Here is a 16,970-nt window from a genome sequence, read left to right as displayed (position 1 = left end):
TTATTATGTTGTTGTTTTTTCTTTTCTTTGTTTTGTTATTTTCCCAAAGTGCATTACCTCGAGCATTCCGTGTTCTTATTGACAGTTGCCTTGTACACTACTTTGTGTAAATAAAGTTTATATACAAAAAAAAAAGTTTGTGGTGTTGCTGAATAATGATGCCTTAGGTTTTCCATTTGTATCATGAATTCAGCTAAATAACAGAAACAATATTTCAGTAATTTTACTATATCCTGAGTATTGCAATACATCTTGTAATACACTGTGATTTTTTTTTTTTTGCAACTGCAGATTATGTCCTGAAAGAAAAACTTTGTCAGCATCTGTTTTATCTGATAGCATAAAGTCTGTTCTCAGACATCTCAATTAAACATTTTTTTATTCTTACAAAATTGTAATTGTAAAGCACATTACTTACAATAAGTCAGAAAAACTATTATTGTGTTGGTGAACGCATCCTGTCTGACATCGGTAACTATGATATTAGGAACAAACTGCAGTGTCATGGATCACATGACAGCAACATGACCTCAATTAATTTGTTTGCAGCTAAAAATATATTAATTAACCCTCCACTAAAATACACCTTGCAGATTGTGTGTGTGTGTGTGTTAACCAACATCCCTGTGGGCTGGTGTTTGCGAAGAGGAGGGTGAACTTCTGTAAAATGCCACTTCATCTTGTGTTTTCCGGCAGCCTCATGGCCGTTGTGCTCTGGAACAAACACTTGAGGGAGTAGTTTCCTCTCACCCGCCATGTTCCACTGTGGAGGTGAAAGTGGGTCACACACACACATATACACACACACAAATACATAAGGTCAAGCAGAGCAGTGGAGCAGTTATTAAATGTGCTGGCACCTGATCACACTTCACTATATTAGGCTGCAGCAGCAGAAGCAGCGGGCACAGAGCAGCTGGAGGTGCCAACCTGATAATGTCAGAGGTGGACTGGGGTTCACTGCCACTGTCAACACTGCAGCCACGGCTCAGAAACACCAACTACTGCTGCTCTGTCAAAAGGCTTTTGAAAAAGATATTAAAAAGATACTCATAAGCTGTTACTTTGGGTACAGAGTTACAGAGGGGAAAAGGGAAATAACAACAGATGTAAGATGTAAATATGAATGACTCCTGTCATTCACATTTTCTGATGTGACGACTCAGCTGAACCTTAGTGTAATCCCACACAGAAATACAGCACATGACATGTATGTCTCTACATCAACAGTGATAAGTGTGTCTCCTATAAGTATACCTGGATAATGAGGATATGAATTTATAACATACAGTATATGAAATGTTCAACATAAAATCATGTTTACAAAATTATAATTATATATTTGTATCTGTGTTTGGGATGGATATATATTAACATAACCTTTGTAAACAAGATAAGAATATAAGTAAGAACATACACATTTGTATGGGCTAAATATAAATGTCATAATGTGAGACAGCTCCAGTGTCTTATAGGTTCTGTGCATAGTTTCTGCATACGTGTATGTACCAGTATATAATTCATGACAGGAATTTAGTACATGTACATATATTACATTTTCATATTGGATATCAGTGTCTGGCACATTGAGTATTTGGGCTTAAGATTTTAAAATATACAACTACTATATGAAATATTGTATCTGTCGTTTTATGGAGCCAAATGAAGTTTATTATGGTCAAGTTGTATTTAAACGTCTCAGCTGCAGTTTTGACTCTTCCAGTTGATGTTTACTCTGCAAAACATCTGAGTCTCCAGCTGGTTCCACTGTTCAGGAAGAGGAACACATGAGTCTCCAATTAATGTGGTGAATAACATTTCCCTACAAGGACTATTAAATCACAAAAATTTTTCTGTCTTATAAAAACTAAACATCACTTAAGATAATCAAACAATTTCATTTGTAAACATCACTTTTTGTTTGTCTTCCTTTTTAGTCTGGCTTCAAATTCTTTGTCTCTATTTATCTTTCTATTATTTTTGTCGTACAAACTGTTCTACTGGTTAATCCTTTCTATATTTCATGGATTGTTTTTATTTTAATACTCTTGTTTAACTCATGTTAATATGTTCTGTTTCACTATTGTACGCTTATCATTTTAGGATAAGATATTGTCAGATTTACAACCTTCAGTGTTTCTTTAGTTCTTGTTCGTCTTATTCAGTACATGGTCATTTGTTTATTGCTTGTGTTTGTGTGTGTGAGAGTGTGAGAAATGAACACACAAGACTCAGTGTCCGGTTTTAAAAACTCTCTCAGTAACTCTATTTCTGTATTAATGTACAACCGTTGAAAATTACAGCAATTTTTTTTTTTGGTATTTTTTCATTTTTTTTCATTTTTTTAAACGATCTATCTATCAACAGCAATTTTCCAGAAGAAAAGTGTGGAGAACGATGTGAGAGGAGGAAAAGAGAAAACAAAGAGCAAAAACAGTGTGAGGAGGATGGATGTAAAGAAAGGAGAGAGCACGAGATGGAGAGGGAAAGGGGGGGGTGGGTGGGGGTGAGGTTTTATGTTCTGCAGCGGAGTGTGTGAGCGCCGGTGTGTGCATGCTTGTGTGTGTCAGTGGGCGGAGCTGTAGTGTGAGTGACTGCTGAGGTCACACCTGCTGCTTCACAGCGTCTGATCAGTGGAGACTCGTCGGCTGATCACGTTCCAGCACCAGAGTGAGAATGAAGGAGCTCGGTGGTTTTAATTAGTGAATAACGACCAGCAGCACCAACAACAACCTGAGGGGGGAGGAGGGGGTGTGTTTATTATGAAACATCGGTGACAAAATCTAAAAAAAGTCACATTCATCTTTTTCTATAACATCTTGCGTATATGAACATGCATCATATGTAGGAAAATACTGTATTTTTTTTTTCTTTTTTCTTTTCAGTAATTTTAGGAGTACGTGGAACCATGGCGTCACCATCTTTTTCACAGCAAACACACCAGACATCATATTTATCATTCATATCTGCTCACTGGCCTGTCGAGCTGCACCTGTGCTGCTTGGTAATAAAGTTTGTTCAAAGCAGATCCGGGGCAGAGGCAGTTACACAGTTATGCAAATGGACGTGTGAGTGTGGAGCAGAGGAAACTGACAGAAGCTTCATTCATCAGCTCTGACTGAACACAGTTAAGTGCTACAGGTTTAACAGGGTTCGCTGGTCGTTATGGTCCACTCAAAACCACAGGTCCACAATCAGCACCGTGTCTAAGGGAAAACAAAACATCTTCCTCAACTGCTTCATAACAAACTCACAGAGGAGGAAAAGAAATCTGACTCAAATCTGTGAGACTCTCTCACTTAAAACAGCTTTCGCTTCTTTTTCTAATTGTTTCATGTGAAAGAAAAGAAAAGTCTCTGTTCTCACAAACTCCACAAAACCTCAAACTTTGACCTTTGTGATCAGATCAGATGTGAAAAACTGCGACAGGTGTAACCACAGTGACGCTCTGAAACCAAAACATGTAAATGAGGATGAGAGGGAGAGATACAATCGTGCCATTCTCTGACTCTGCAGCAATACGGGAGCGAGAGGAGGGAACGAAAGAAAGAAGCAAAACCAGTGAGCGAAGAGAAGCAAAGGTAAAGGGAGGGGGGGGGGGGACTCATGGAGGGGAGGAGCAAAAGGTAGGAGAGAGGAGGATGATGCTGGTGCTTTGCAGTCACGATGGAGCTTCAGGTGTCGTGGAAATCCTTCAGCAGTGTGCGTCGCCTCTGCTCAGCAATGTGCATCTGATTCTCCAAATCCTGAAGAAAATAAAATCCATCTGTTATTATAACTTCTTAGGTTTTTCTTATTCTCTAAAATGAACTCACAAAGTGAACTACTGCAAAAAATAATCCAGTGTTTCTCTGTTGTATCAACTGAACCAAACACCAGAGATTTCAGATTATCTAAATATTTCACCCTCTATCAAACTGAAACTTTTAAGGCTAATTTATGGCTAATTGTCATCGCCAATGCTTTAATGATGAGCGTCACAGACACATGAAGTTCTGGGACATGGTTTTCATGCAACACCACCAGCTTGAATCTTAATGAGTTGAAATAAAAGTCTTAATAATAGTGCTAATTATCTTAAATTAAATAAAGAAATCGAAGGACTGAGACTTTTCCAGATTCTTTTTATAAGTTTATAAAAAATCCTTAAATCATCACTAATGAGGCTGTGAGTTTGATGTTTTTAAACAGGATCATAGAGACAGATGCAATTTTACAACTGCAGGTAATTCTCCATAATCATCATCATCATCATCACTCCTGCTGCTCCCTGATTGGTCAGTTCAACACACCTTCTTTTCACCCATCATGCATCACTTTCTCTTACCCCTCTGTCACTGGCGCTGAGCTCCCCCTCTCCTCCCACCACTCCTCTCTCGTAGGTGTCGGCTCGCTCCACCTTCCATGACAGGTTTTCTATCTCGGCCTCCAGCTGGGCCTGCTGGTACTCGAACTGCAGAGACACGTCCAACACGTCAGAGACACACGATCGACGGCACAAAAGGGCCAGAACATCATTCACAACTTTTTACAACAAGTGACTCTCACCAGCTTCTTGCGCGGGCCAGACTCCATGTAGTAGGCGTAAGGGTAGGTGTACTGCAGAGTGTAACGACACTGGAGACAGAGACAAGAGACACGGGGGCTGAGCTGAGGAGCTGCACTGGTTTATGGGTCATTGACGTCACGTGATGCAACCCAAGATCAAGTGGTGTAACCAGTATTTTTTCATAAAAATCTGACTATATACAGGAAAATAAATCTGGACTCAAATTTGGAATAAATGTGATTCACTTTATGCAATGCAACACTATGTTTCTTGACAGATTTTACATAATTTGTCACTTATTATTTAAAACAGAAGCAGTGTTTTTAGGATGTTGTGTCTAGTGTTGCTAAAATGCATTAAAATTGAAATATAGAAATACAGCAAAAAAAAATCTACTTCATTTTAATGTCTTATATGTACCCTTACGTCGACTGTAGGTGGGTAAAATATCTAATATTTATCCATTTGATATTTTCAGGACATTCAGTCTGATTTTTGTTCAAGTTCAAATGGCATTTTTAATGACATTTATCTATTTAAAAATTTTTTTTTTTATTATTTGTCACTGACCCCTATACAGTTTGTATGTTCTGAAACAGGTCTGTTGCTGTGAGTTTGTAAAGAGCTACAAACAAGTGCAAAGGACAAAGGAGGAGGAGATTTCCTGAAAGAGCCAAATCTCTGCACTGACACTGATCCTGAGTGTTGACACCAGACTGGGTCTCTGCACCACCGTCAGTGCTCACACTGAACCTACCTTAGCCAGCAGCTTTGCAGCGTTGTGCAGGTATTGCCAGTCGATCCAGGTTCCCAGGTTGTTCATCACTCTCTCCTGGATCTTCTCCTGGATCCGCTGGTACGTTTGAGCCTCCAGCTGCAGAGACTTGTTGTGATTCTCCCACTAAAGAGAAAATGAACAACAATATTTCTTAATTTAGGACTGAAGCCACAGGGAATTAAAACGAGTTTCCGCCTCAACAACACCAAAAACCATCAAGTTCAGACAGGCTTTTACTCTTAGCTATATAGGTTAAAAAAACCTGCCTATAAAATTTTAATTTCATGTTATTTGAATGGACGAACAACAGAAACTCGGGACTCTCACCCTCTCAAAGTAGAAGAGGTATTTCTTGAGGGCCTCTCTGGCCTGAGCCTGTTGGCTCTGGTTCACTATATCAGGATTTTCTTTGTAGCGGCTGCACTCGTAGTATTCACTGCCGTGAGTCTTCCAGTCTCCGAGACACATCCAGCAGAAGTCTGTGTCAAACACACACACAGTATGGTAAGAGCAATGTTCAGCCCACTTCAACATACATAAAACAAATAATCTTAATGTGACACTGACATGAAATAATATGAAGATGTTTTTAACCACTGCAGCTGCTGCAGGTGGAGACAGAGACACTGTAGAGCAGTGTTTTTCAACCTTGGGGTCGGGACCCCACGTGGGGTCGCCTGAAATTCAAATGGGGTCGCCTGAAATGTCTAGTAATTGATTAAAAAAAATTACTGATAAAAATATATTTTTTAACTAATTACTATTCTTTTTAGAATTATGATTAAAAACACCACACACAGTCTTAAACAACTGTATTCTATACTTTCACTTTCTCGAATATAAATCGTGTTTAAATAAAATGCAGCATATAAGAATGAGCTGGTGTATCTTGATTAACAGGGTCGCGAGATATTTGTAATGTCAAAATGAGGTCACGAGCTAAAAAAGGTTGGGAACCACTGCTGTAGAGACACAGTGAGTGTCTGTGTGACGGTGCAGCTCAACTCTACAGTTGACCTAGACTTATGTTGGCTGTGGTTGAACTGAGGTTTTGTCTTAACCGGTCTGGCTGAACTGAGTGTTGCTGATCCCACAGAGCTCAACTGAAGACTTGGTTTCTTCCAAATCATCTCATCTCACTTCCTCAAATGTTCAGTTGTGTCTGGTCTTGTCCTTTGACTGGTGGACAAGATGTGTGTGTGAGATACTACTCACCGTGTTTACACTTGGAGCATTGCTGCAACAAACACAAAAACACAGGAGGAAGTTAATCAATGAACCAGAAACATGTGAGACACAATGTAGTGGTTGATTTGACACAACTGAGTGTGAGTCATGCTCCTGTTGTCTGGGTGAGTGTGATGCTCAGCTCTGACTCACCATGTGATTGCACCCGCCGTTCTTCTCAATGCAGATATTGCACTTAGGACACTGGAGGAGAGACACGCATCATTTCAGTCTGATGATTGAGGCGACGGTTACAAGCTGTGTTTGTTCACATTAAAACTGTGTGTGTGTGTGTGTGTTTGTTTGTCCTCATACATCTTTAGTGTGTGCGCTGATGTAGTTGGCCGTCTCTGAGTCGTCGGCGCATTTGGTCAGCCATTTTCGGATGGTTGCACAGTCTGTGGGAGCATGGTACATCTGACGGCATTTAAAACTGAGGCAAAGAGAGAGAATCACAGCACTCAATCATTCATAGTTTATATTACAATGCAGATTTACACTGAACAGCAGAAAAACAATCAAAAAAAGAAATTTTAAAAAGTGTTTTGTAATTTTCTGTGATGTGTGTGTGAGTGTGTCCTACCAGAAGACTTCACTGCAGCGGCTACACTGCACCCTGCGTGCCCGCGGCTCCTGCACCTTGATGACGATGGGACAGTCGGCGCCCGGACACAACTGCAACTGGAAGTGACTCTGAGGTCACAGAGGTACATGAACGCATCATTAGGACGACGTACAGAGCTGCTCCACCTCAACGAGGCCTGAGCTGGAAGATTTCACTTAGTTTTGATCTTGATAAAAGATAATTTCACTCAAATAACAAAAAAGGAACATGGTTGTGATGAAACTTTGACACTGTGCTCTAAAGCTGACATATATACACACACACACACACACAGACCATTGCATCTAATCCTGCATGGAGAGTCCACTCCACTCTCCCACCCAACTACCATAACTATGTTGCTGGGAGAAAGAAAAGAAAATCTGTCCTTCACAATAGTTGCCAGAGGGGGGCAATACCAATCTTATGAAATCATGTTCTCTGCTTCTGTTTCCTCCACAATAGTCAATGATGGCTGCCAAATTGCATAAAATATTGTCAGTAAACATCTCATCTACGTAGAGAGAGCAGCGTGATGGACTTGTGACAGTTTAGATGTGACATCATGTGATACTGAATAAAGCGCTGAGAGGAGATGGATCCAATTGTTCTTGTTGTATTTTAGATTAAGTATCAAACTGTCACAACTGGAGGAACCTTGGACAGGTCGAGAACGTGTGCAGTAGATTTGTCTGCGTCCGTCTCATGTGGAGTTGAATCAGTTCATTTATAAATAACATTTAATCAACGTGTGGCACAATAATACAACAGAAAAACACATATCACCAGCTACTATTTCACTGCCTGACAGTCTGAGTTAGTCAGGGAACAGGCCCAGATAAAAACAAGAGATAAAAGTGAAAGATCAAACTTAGAGAGTGAAGAATGAGAGATGATTCCGCTTTAAACGTTGCGGATTTAAACATTCACTTGTTGAAACAAACACAAGGTCTCAGAGTTCCTCACTCACTCTCCACATAACTCTGACGTCTCATCATAGTATGACGCATAACCTGCGCACACACACACACACACACACACACAGATGGACAGACAGACCTCAACGTAGTCTCTGAAGAGGTAGCGTCTGTATTTGTCCTTCAGCTCCTCTCCTGGCAGCAGCGGCAGGACAAAGTCTTCAGGCATCTGCAGGGAACATTCCTGAGCCATACACGAGATACCTGAGCACACAAACACACACACATGCACACAATATGAAGAGTCCTGAATCACAGACACAGGAGAAGCAATGTTCACAATATTCATGAAGTGAGTTCATATGTTTGTGTTACTTAGACATCAAAATGTTTAAAGGGATAGTTCACCCAAAATTCAAATTTCACTCATTATCTACTCACCCTCATGTCGACTAAGAGCTGTGAGAATTTTCAAAGTCCCCCGTGCCTTTTCTGAATTACAGGGGGGTCCGCGCAGCAGTATTTGTCCATATAATGGTTGTGAATGGTGCTCACTTTTCTTCATCCAAAAAGACACACCAAAGAACATCCAAATACCTCCATATAGCTCGTCTGTAATGTCGCTCTTGTATTGAAGCCCCGACATGAGAAATTGTTCAGCCGGTTATACTGCTGCGCGGACCCTCCCCCGTAACTCAGAGAAGGCACGGAGGACTCTCTTCTCACAGCTCTTAGTTGACATGAGGGTGAGTAGATAATGAGTGAAATTAGAATTTTGGGTGAACTATCCCTTTAATAACGAGATGTGTCTTTATACTAATTTCTTGAGTTCAAAAAACAAGTCAGTGATGAACTGTTGTTTATCACTGACTAAATTACATGTTCACAAGTTTATAATTACAGCTTTTTGTTCACAGATCCATAAAAAAATGTAAAATCTATTTCCCACACTGTACTGAAAACAAACCGAACCATGATTCAGAACTGAGGTTTGCACCGTTACACGACAGTACATCCTCCACAAGCTGCAACAAGGAAACGACACATCATCTAAACTTTGTCTGAGACTGAGAAAACTCCTCTGTAGCTGTGCATCTGTGTGGTTGTGTTGTGTAACTTGTGTTGTTGGTCGCTAGTGTTACAGTGACCCAGAGAGTGAAGCAGGTTTATCTGTTGTCATAGATGCGTCCTCGGTCCGACTGATAATGAAACCCATCAGACTCGCAAGGTCTCGGTTACATGGACACACTTTATCAGACAGATGTTACCAACAGGGTCACACATGGACACACACAGACAGACAGACAGACAGCTAAAGGAGAGGACGCACTCACTGTACCACGCACATTACAGTAAACTGTACAGAAACTGCTCACACCCACACGCCCATCTGCTCTCCTGCTGACACCAGCACACACAGGCGAACTCTACACACACACACACACACACACTCATGAGGCTGCTGCAGGAGCCTGCTAACATTTCACAGCAGATGGAGTCATCAGAGCCTCGTATCACACCTCACTGATCTCCAGAGTCACGAGCTGCCGTTGGATTTTTACAAACAAACACGTCAACAAACAGCTGAGGACGAACATGTAGCCAGTGTTTTTCTGTCATTACACTCGGATCAGCTCGTTAAACCGCCGGTCTGCAGAGACAATAACAGTTACTGGTCTCACAGTAAAATCACATAACGTTACTATCACTGTGTACATTTTCATCATCACTATAACCGTTGTTCATTACCGTGATTACTATAATTAGACTAATCTTAGTCTCAACAATGTGGGTTTGTTATGTGTCAGTGAAAACATGGTTGCAGTTGTAACAGGGCTGATCCACAGATGTGTTGGTGTTTGTTTTTAACTTTTTATTCTAATGTTCAAATTAGAGCTGCAACAATTAATTGATTAATCGAACAATAATCAATTATTAAATTAATCAACTATTCAACTATTTTGATAATGGAATAATCGGTTTGAGTAGTTTTCTAAGAAAACAAAGTCCAAATTCTCTGATTTCAGCTTCTTAAATGTGAATATTTCTGGTTTCTTTGTTCCTTTATGACAAGAAACTTAATATCTCTGTGGTTTGTGGACAAAACAAGACATTTGAGGATGTCATCTTCTGGTTTGAGAAACACTGATTGAAATTTTTCAATTTTTACATTTTATTGACCAATCATTTAAATAATCAACATACTAATCGATAATTACCGTACAATAATTGTTAGTTGCAGCCCTAGTTAAAATCCAAATATACACTTGGTGAATTGACCTCAGATTATGTTTTGTTATGTTCTGAATATTTCAACAACAATAACCTGATAACTGTTATTGGTCACTGTGATTGAGGTGTTACATTTTTATACTGTTTGGTCTCGACTACAAAACACTGAAGGTTGGACAGGAAGGCTGAAGCTGTGATGAAACCCTGAGTGGACACACACAGAGTGTAGAGACACACCAACACACACTTGGGAGCTCAGATCAGAGTGTGAGTCACCCGCTCTAATACCAGCTTTGATGACTACACAGATGCACACAAACACACACATTCTCTCTGTCTCCCTTTTACTCACCCACTCCCATGCCATCTTTGACCAGCACAGTGCAGTGCTGCTCCCAGCATGCTTTGCAGAAGGAGTGCTGACAGGGCAGAGCCAGCAGGGAGTCTCTCCGTACAACCTGTAGACACACACCACACTGGAGGGACTGAGGGGCCTGAAACACACACAACCACACAATTGAAACGTTAGTGTCCCATCCTCAAACACACATGAAATACATAACAACGATAATTATAATAATCATAAAAACTAAAATTAGACAAAGAAATACTGTATCTGAGCCTTGTGAATTAAAACAAAGCTTTGTGTTTATTGTGTCTGTTACTCACAGTGACTGTTCTGCAGCTGCTGCTGGGCTGCACCAGAGCATCGGACAACATCAGAGACGAGTTGGACTTATTTCTGAGGAAGACATGGACAGAACCAGGAGTCAGCACAGGACAAGAGACACAGAGAGTTAAGAAGACTGAGAAGAAGAGAAAGAGGAAGAAAGATGAGGAATAACTGAAGATCTGAGAAGAGCGAAGGGGAGGAAGTAGAGGAGACTATGAGGAGAGGACAGGAGAGGAGGATTAATGGGAGAAGACAGGGACAAAGAAAAGAGAGAGATAGAGGAGGAAACATACCTGTCCAATATCTGTGAAACATGCCAGTGAAAATGCACCAGGATCAGTTTAGCTACTGCTGGTAAAACCTGAGAGAGAGAGAAAAGAGACAAAAGAGAGACAGAGAGAGTCTGTCACTTTTCACTGACAAACAGGCGACTCTCCTCCTTTTACATTATTACACAAACTGAAGGTTTAATGAAATAAGTAACAGGAAGCTTCATTTTGTGCACTTTTATTGTGTTTTTTCGTTGTTTGTTTATTCCTCTGATATGTTACTTCTAACTGTTCTTTATTTCTAGTTTATTATTATCATCATAATTTTTTTAAGTATTTTTCTGGGCTTTCCTGCCTTTATTTTGACAGGACAGCTGGAGAGAGACAGGAAATGGGTAGAGAGGGAGAGGGGGAATAACACGCAGCAAAGCTATACATGCCCCAGTTTATCATCATTTCGATGATTCAACTTTCTCGGTTTAAGTTTTTTTGTCATGTTTTCTTTGTTCAACATTTTAGTCCTGGTCATTTCTGTGGTTCATGAAGGATTCATTATCAACGTGTTTGTTTAGTTTACACTCAGATTCTTCTCCTGAATGAGGACGAGTTCTCCTTCACCTTCGACCTAATGATGTTTCCATCGGGGTCACAGAGGAGATTTGTTTTTCTGGGATTGGAGGGAGTTTCATCTGAAAGTGTCTTCATGTGAACAGAACTGAGCAGAGAACCAGCTCCTCCTGTTCAACGGTTTTCCTAATTAAAACCTACGTCGGTCTCATCACACTTCGGTTTTTTGGGGTGTGTGTGTGTGGAAGTGTTAGATGTGTGTTGAAGCTTGTTTCTCTCTCTCACCTTCAGTGCAGCAGCCACAGTGTTGACCTCCTCCGTCAGCACCCGTTGACTCTCTTTGTACGTCAGGCACGTGAACTGGTACTCCTCCGGGTCAAACGAGTCGGCGCCCTGTTGCTCCACATCGCTGGCCACGCCTTCATAGTAGCCCGCGATGTCGCCCTGGTCCTCCTCCTCTCCGCCATCGTCCTCATCGTCCTCCTCTTCAGAGTTCACCCCGAAGTCTTCCTCGTTGCTGTCCGACGCCTGGCTGTTCATGTCCACAGACATCAAGTCGACTGAATCAGTCCCCCGGACAGGTAGACGCTCTGCCTACCTGTCGGATACTAGCGGTCCGATTGGCTAAAATGGCTTTTCTGAAGCCGCGCCTTCCCACTTCTCCCAGCCCACCCCCTTTCCACCTGCTAGTTTCACTCCTCAGAGACACGCTGCCCTCTGGAGTGAGGCGCGTACGGAGCGCGCTCAGCAGCAGCGGAAGAAGCAGAAGAAGTCACACTCCCCGTCAGTCATCTGGAAGCTGGTTACAGGGCGGTCTGACGTGAGAGAGAGAAGAAGACTGGAGACAAAGGGGGGAGAAGAGACAGAGAGACGTGACAGATCAGAGAAAGAGAAAGGAATGAGGAAAAGAAACAGGAAGACAAGAAAAAAAACATGTCAGTGAAAGTTGTTTTGCTGCTCTTGATGAGTCTTTTAATTTCATTACATTTAATTTATCAACTGAAGACGTCAAACCAGTGACATCACCTGTGACATTACTCCGTCATCATGACAGAGAGACAGACTCGTAAATTAAACGTTTAAATATTTGCTTAAGTCCATGTAAGTGGCTCACAACACTTTATAGTATGGTACATAAAGGTTTTCTCACCAAAACAGAAATATAATATCACAATAAACAATTCTAAAAATCAATCACAATGTGATCATATGGCCAAATGCAATATCCAAACTGAAGGAGCTGCAATTTTGTTTTTGATAAATGGGCAAAATGTGTTACGACACTGTTGCGCAATATCAGCACCGTAAGTGTTGTGCTGTTAAGGAGACACCCTGGACAACATAACATACTCTAAAAGTACATGTTTGTTTGGTACGAGTCCCATCAAACATCACATCGGATTAAAAAAAAAGAAAAAAAAAAAGACCATTCACACTGAAATCACAATATCTGCCCATGTAACTACAATGTAAAGTGTTTTGCATATGCAGCTTATATGCAGCTGCATTGCTGGCTTCACGCACAATCAATCAATAAAAACCTTATCAGGAAATATCAAAGCTAAAAGGCATCAAGTTCAGATAAGTTGAAATACAACACTGTGGTTCAGCTGCCAAACATCGACTTTGTTCTGAATGTGATGGTGTCTCTAGAAATCTTCGAGATGAGTTTACAGAGCTGCCGTGAATCAGAGCCTCGAGTCCACTGAAGATAATCCATCTCAACTTCTCAAAGGCTGCGCGGCAGAGGAGGGAAGCCCCAAACAATCAGACTGGCTACAGATGTTCCTCAGAGACCGGGAGCTCAGACATCTGCAGTGCAGAGGAGGTGCATCACAGGGCCAAAGGGTCAAAGGCCACAACTCAGAGAACCTCGTACATAACACTGAAAAGCTATGGTCATAAGATATTTTACGTTTATTCATTAAGTCTTTCCCCTCCTGCTTATTTCTAACAGCGGAGTGAAGACAATACATGACAAACTGTATAATTTAAATGCACAAAAAATGCTAAAGATCTGCACAGAAAGCTGAGAATCTAATCCAACCCCACTACTTCTGCACACAGTCCAGCTCAGCACTGTGTTTTCCCATTATTTATTAGCAGAACTGCACTATTAAACTCACTGAGTCTAAATATTCAAATCACAGAAGCAGGTAAAATGTGTCCCATTGTTGATCAGTGTAACTCCGTCAGTGTTGTGGAACCAACAGGCTGCATTTTTACACCGTTTTCACACTGAGATCTCAACATCTGCCCAAAAGAGTCACAGTGCAGCTCTGGTTATTCGTATATTAGAGGGACATTAGGAATTGTTAATGTTGACTGACTGGATCTCACTCCACTTAAAACGATTGGGAGATATAAAAACACTTTGACTGGGAGGTCACGGCGAATTTTAATACTGGTTTGATCTTGTAGATAAAAATGCAAGTAGTTCACTGAATAAAGCCAATCAGAGCAGCAGAATGAATTGCACAACACACCCTGTGATAATTTAGTGATAAGCTAAAACATCTCTCAAACTTTGTTCCAACCTTTCAAAACAATGCTCCTCTTGAACACTTAAAACATTGTTGTCCAGCTCTGCAGCAGAGCTGTTAGAGCCACCAGGAAGCTGCTCGCAACCGTCTGACTGTTTCATCCACCCTCTTTCATTACACAACCATGTCTCTTCCATATACCGAAAGATGCAGTGTGTGTTAGCAGCGAAGGCAGCTCGTAAACTTTGTTTATTTCAATTAACCTGAGGACAAACTGTACATTTTGGTTGCAGACTCTGAAGACGACTCTGCCTCCTCCACTCACCATGTGACTCTCTGCTTTTCAACATGATAAACAAATGACATCTTCTCATTATTTCTCCCCTTCTTGTGTCTCGATGCGTCGCTACTTCTGCCTCTAGGTTTGGACTGAACTTCTCAAAGACACGATTTCAAACCGGTGCTTGCTCACATACGTCACAGTGGTCGTCTGTGGCCTACAGTGTTGTTGATCTGTTAAACACGTGCAGGACACAAGGTATGAGTTAAGACCTAATGTCACCGTTCAGAGGCTTAGCTGAAGATGCTTTAGCTTTAAGGACAAGGAAAACACAAACCGTCACAGTGTAATTTCTACACCAGGGGGTAATCAGTCAGCCTCAGCTAAACTAATCTTTGTTTATTTCCAACAACCTCAAACGCAGATTCCTGATCAGATCATGGCCTCTGGTTTATCTTCTGCGTCATGTTTATCTAATGAAGCCTTGTGGAGACACTGACAGAAAGAATCACACACGACCGGCTGGTTCACAGTGTATGATCTATCACATTCAAATTTAAAGAAAATTAATTCACTGTCTTATAAGCTGTTTTAAAATAAGAGCTCTTCATAGAGATTTGGTGGGTCAGGAGGAAGTCCTAAAGTGCCATGGAATAAGTCACAAGTTTCCAAACAGGATAACACTCAAATAAAGACCACACACTTGATAATACTCTACTAATATATAAGAACAGTAGTCAAGTAAAAGTACTTAGTTACTGTCCAGCCCTGGACGGTGGCACGCCTGTCAGACGTGTCTCACCCGGTCATCTGTGACACACTCGCAGTCTTTCTGGCACCGGGCTTCAAATGTGACTTCGCAAATATCCACCTGGATAGAAAACAAGGTTAGCCGGGGAGGGAAACCAGCCAGCCGGCCCCGGTGCCGGTGCCAGCCCAGCGACAGACGACTGCTCACATTCCGCCTGGTCCGGGCTAAAAATAGGCAGCAAACTGGGTGACACACATCCAGTCGGGCTAATGTATCACGGCGGCTCAGCGCAGGTCTGCTGCCGTGTCCTGGGTGGGAGGAGAGGGGGGGTACGGTGTTGAGCAAAGCACAGACCGGCTTGGTTGTGGCTGAACAAGGGTATTTGGGACCGACTACGGGGCCGAAGCTGAAAACGGCCGTGAAAGTCGTAGCCAAAGCCGGGCTAACCCGGCTAACGGGCTAGCTCTCTGTTAGCCCGGGTTAGCTCCCCGGCTAACGCGCTGGCAGCTACATCCAGCCGCGGAGTGACGGCATGCCACAGCACCGAGGGTTGGCGGCTTAAAACTGCGAGATGCCTCCACAATAAACTCGCAAAAGTTTTCTAGAAAAACTTAACAGCGTAATTTTAACAAGAATTGACAACACAGCGTCCAGCCCGGACAGCCTCCCCCTTCACGCTGCCCCCCGCTGCGCCTCTCCGCCTCTCGCCCACTCTAGTCCGGGGATTGAGATGTAAACAAGGCCCTCCGGAGCCCGGGACTGAACACACACATTTACACGGCAGCCGCGGTCATTTCCCCGGGTCAAGGCCGGAGGTGTTTACCTGTGGTAGCAGCCTCGGCTCGGTCGGCGGTGACGGCCAGGAGACGTGTTTGTGTCAGGGAAATCCAAGGAGCGATTCACACTGTGCTCGGCTGGTTGGTCGGTAGGCGGAAGGTGGACCGATACAGAGCCACTTATCAGTGACGACACATCCGCATTTCTCCTGCCGGCCTCCCCTCTCCTCCTCCTCCCCCTCCTTATGCCTCCTTTTTCCACAGGCAGGATGCAGCAGCTTCACCTCATGCATCAGGGCTGTCCATCAATACATCAGATGTAGGATGGAGCAACATCACTTTGAGTCCAACCGATAGATAGATAGATAGATAGATAGATAGATAGATAGATAGATAGATAGATAGATAGACACTTTTGATGGCACATAATTGCATTTTTGCCATCCCCCTACTTTTACATTTTATTTTCTTATTGTTAATTTAGTCTTGTTGTGTTAACTGTGTGTTTTGCTTATTTGTATCCTCTTGTGCTCTTGTCACCAAGTCAAATGCCTGTGTACTGTTTATATTTGGTGAAAATCTCTCTGCCTCCCCATTTCCAGTCTCTCTCAACTATACTAAGTAAGTAATGAAGACAGGCCTGTATTTTTAAATGATATTATCATCATAGATCTGCAGGTCTACATCTCTCTGTTGGCACTTCCTCCCTTCTAGGTGTAACAGGCTGGGCTGTGGTTGCAGGTGTTGTAGCTCTACAGTGAAAACAGAGCTCACAGAGTTTCAGGTCTGCAGGTGTATGACTGATGTTTTTATAAACAATGCATGACTCTGCCGAGTCTCTGAGAGGAGCGGTGGGTCGAGGCC

The 16,970-nt window shown here is 42.1% G+C and overlaps 1 protein-coding gene across 1 annotated transcript; it reads right to left on the bottom strand.

Annotated features, from left to right (window-relative positions):
* Window positions 1-2,237: 2,237 nt before the first annotated feature.
* arih2 (ariadne homolog 2 (Drosophila)) lies at window positions 2,238-16,319 on the bottom strand. Its single transcript, XM_085781404.1, has 15 exons — window positions 16,154-16,319; window positions 12,102-12,654; window positions 11,274-11,341; window positions 10,977-11,049; window positions 10,660-10,801; window positions 8,218-8,339; window positions 7,138-7,247; window positions 6,870-6,987; window positions 6,708-6,758; window positions 6,543-6,564; window positions 5,655-5,806; window positions 5,307-5,450; window positions 4,549-4,617; window positions 4,328-4,453; window positions 2,238-3,746 (listed from the first exon to the last, which is right to left on the bottom strand). The coding sequence occupies exons 2-15, from the start codon at window positions 12,366-12,368 to the stop codon at window positions 3,675-3,677; spliced, it is 1,536 nt and encodes a 511-aa protein (XP_085637530.1). The 5' UTR covers window positions 12,369-12,654; window positions 16,154-16,319; the 3' UTR covers window positions 2,238-3,674.
* Between the last annotated feature and the right edge of the window lie 651 nt (window positions 16,320-16,970).

Source organism: Trachurus japonicus, chromosome 7, assembly GCF_045865225.1.
Source record: "Trachurus japonicus isolate A0001 chromosome 7, Traja_1.0".
In the NCBI taxonomy this organism is placed as follows: domain Eukaryota; kingdom Metazoa; phylum Chordata; class Actinopteri; order Carangiformes; family Carangidae; genus Trachurus; species Trachurus japonicus.
The sequence above is the reverse complement of the archived record's forward strand: the minus strand, read 5'-3'. Positions and strand labels throughout refer to the sequence as shown.

Excerpts from the sequence above, each read along its gene's own strand:
- arih2 (XM_085781404.1), bottom strand. The coding sequence starts at position 12,368 with ATGTCTGTGGACATGAACAGCCAGGCGTCGGACAGCAACGAGGAAGAC. Across the intron at positions 11,342-12,101 it reads CTGTGGCTGCTGCACTGAAG|GTTTTACCAGCAGTAGCTAA; the intron begins GTGAGAGAGAGA and ends TCTCTCTCTCAG. Across the intron at positions 5,451-5,654 it reads ACCTCTTCTACTTTGAGAGG|TGGGAGAATCACAACAAGTC; the intron begins GTGAGAGTCCCG and ends TTTTCTCTTTAG.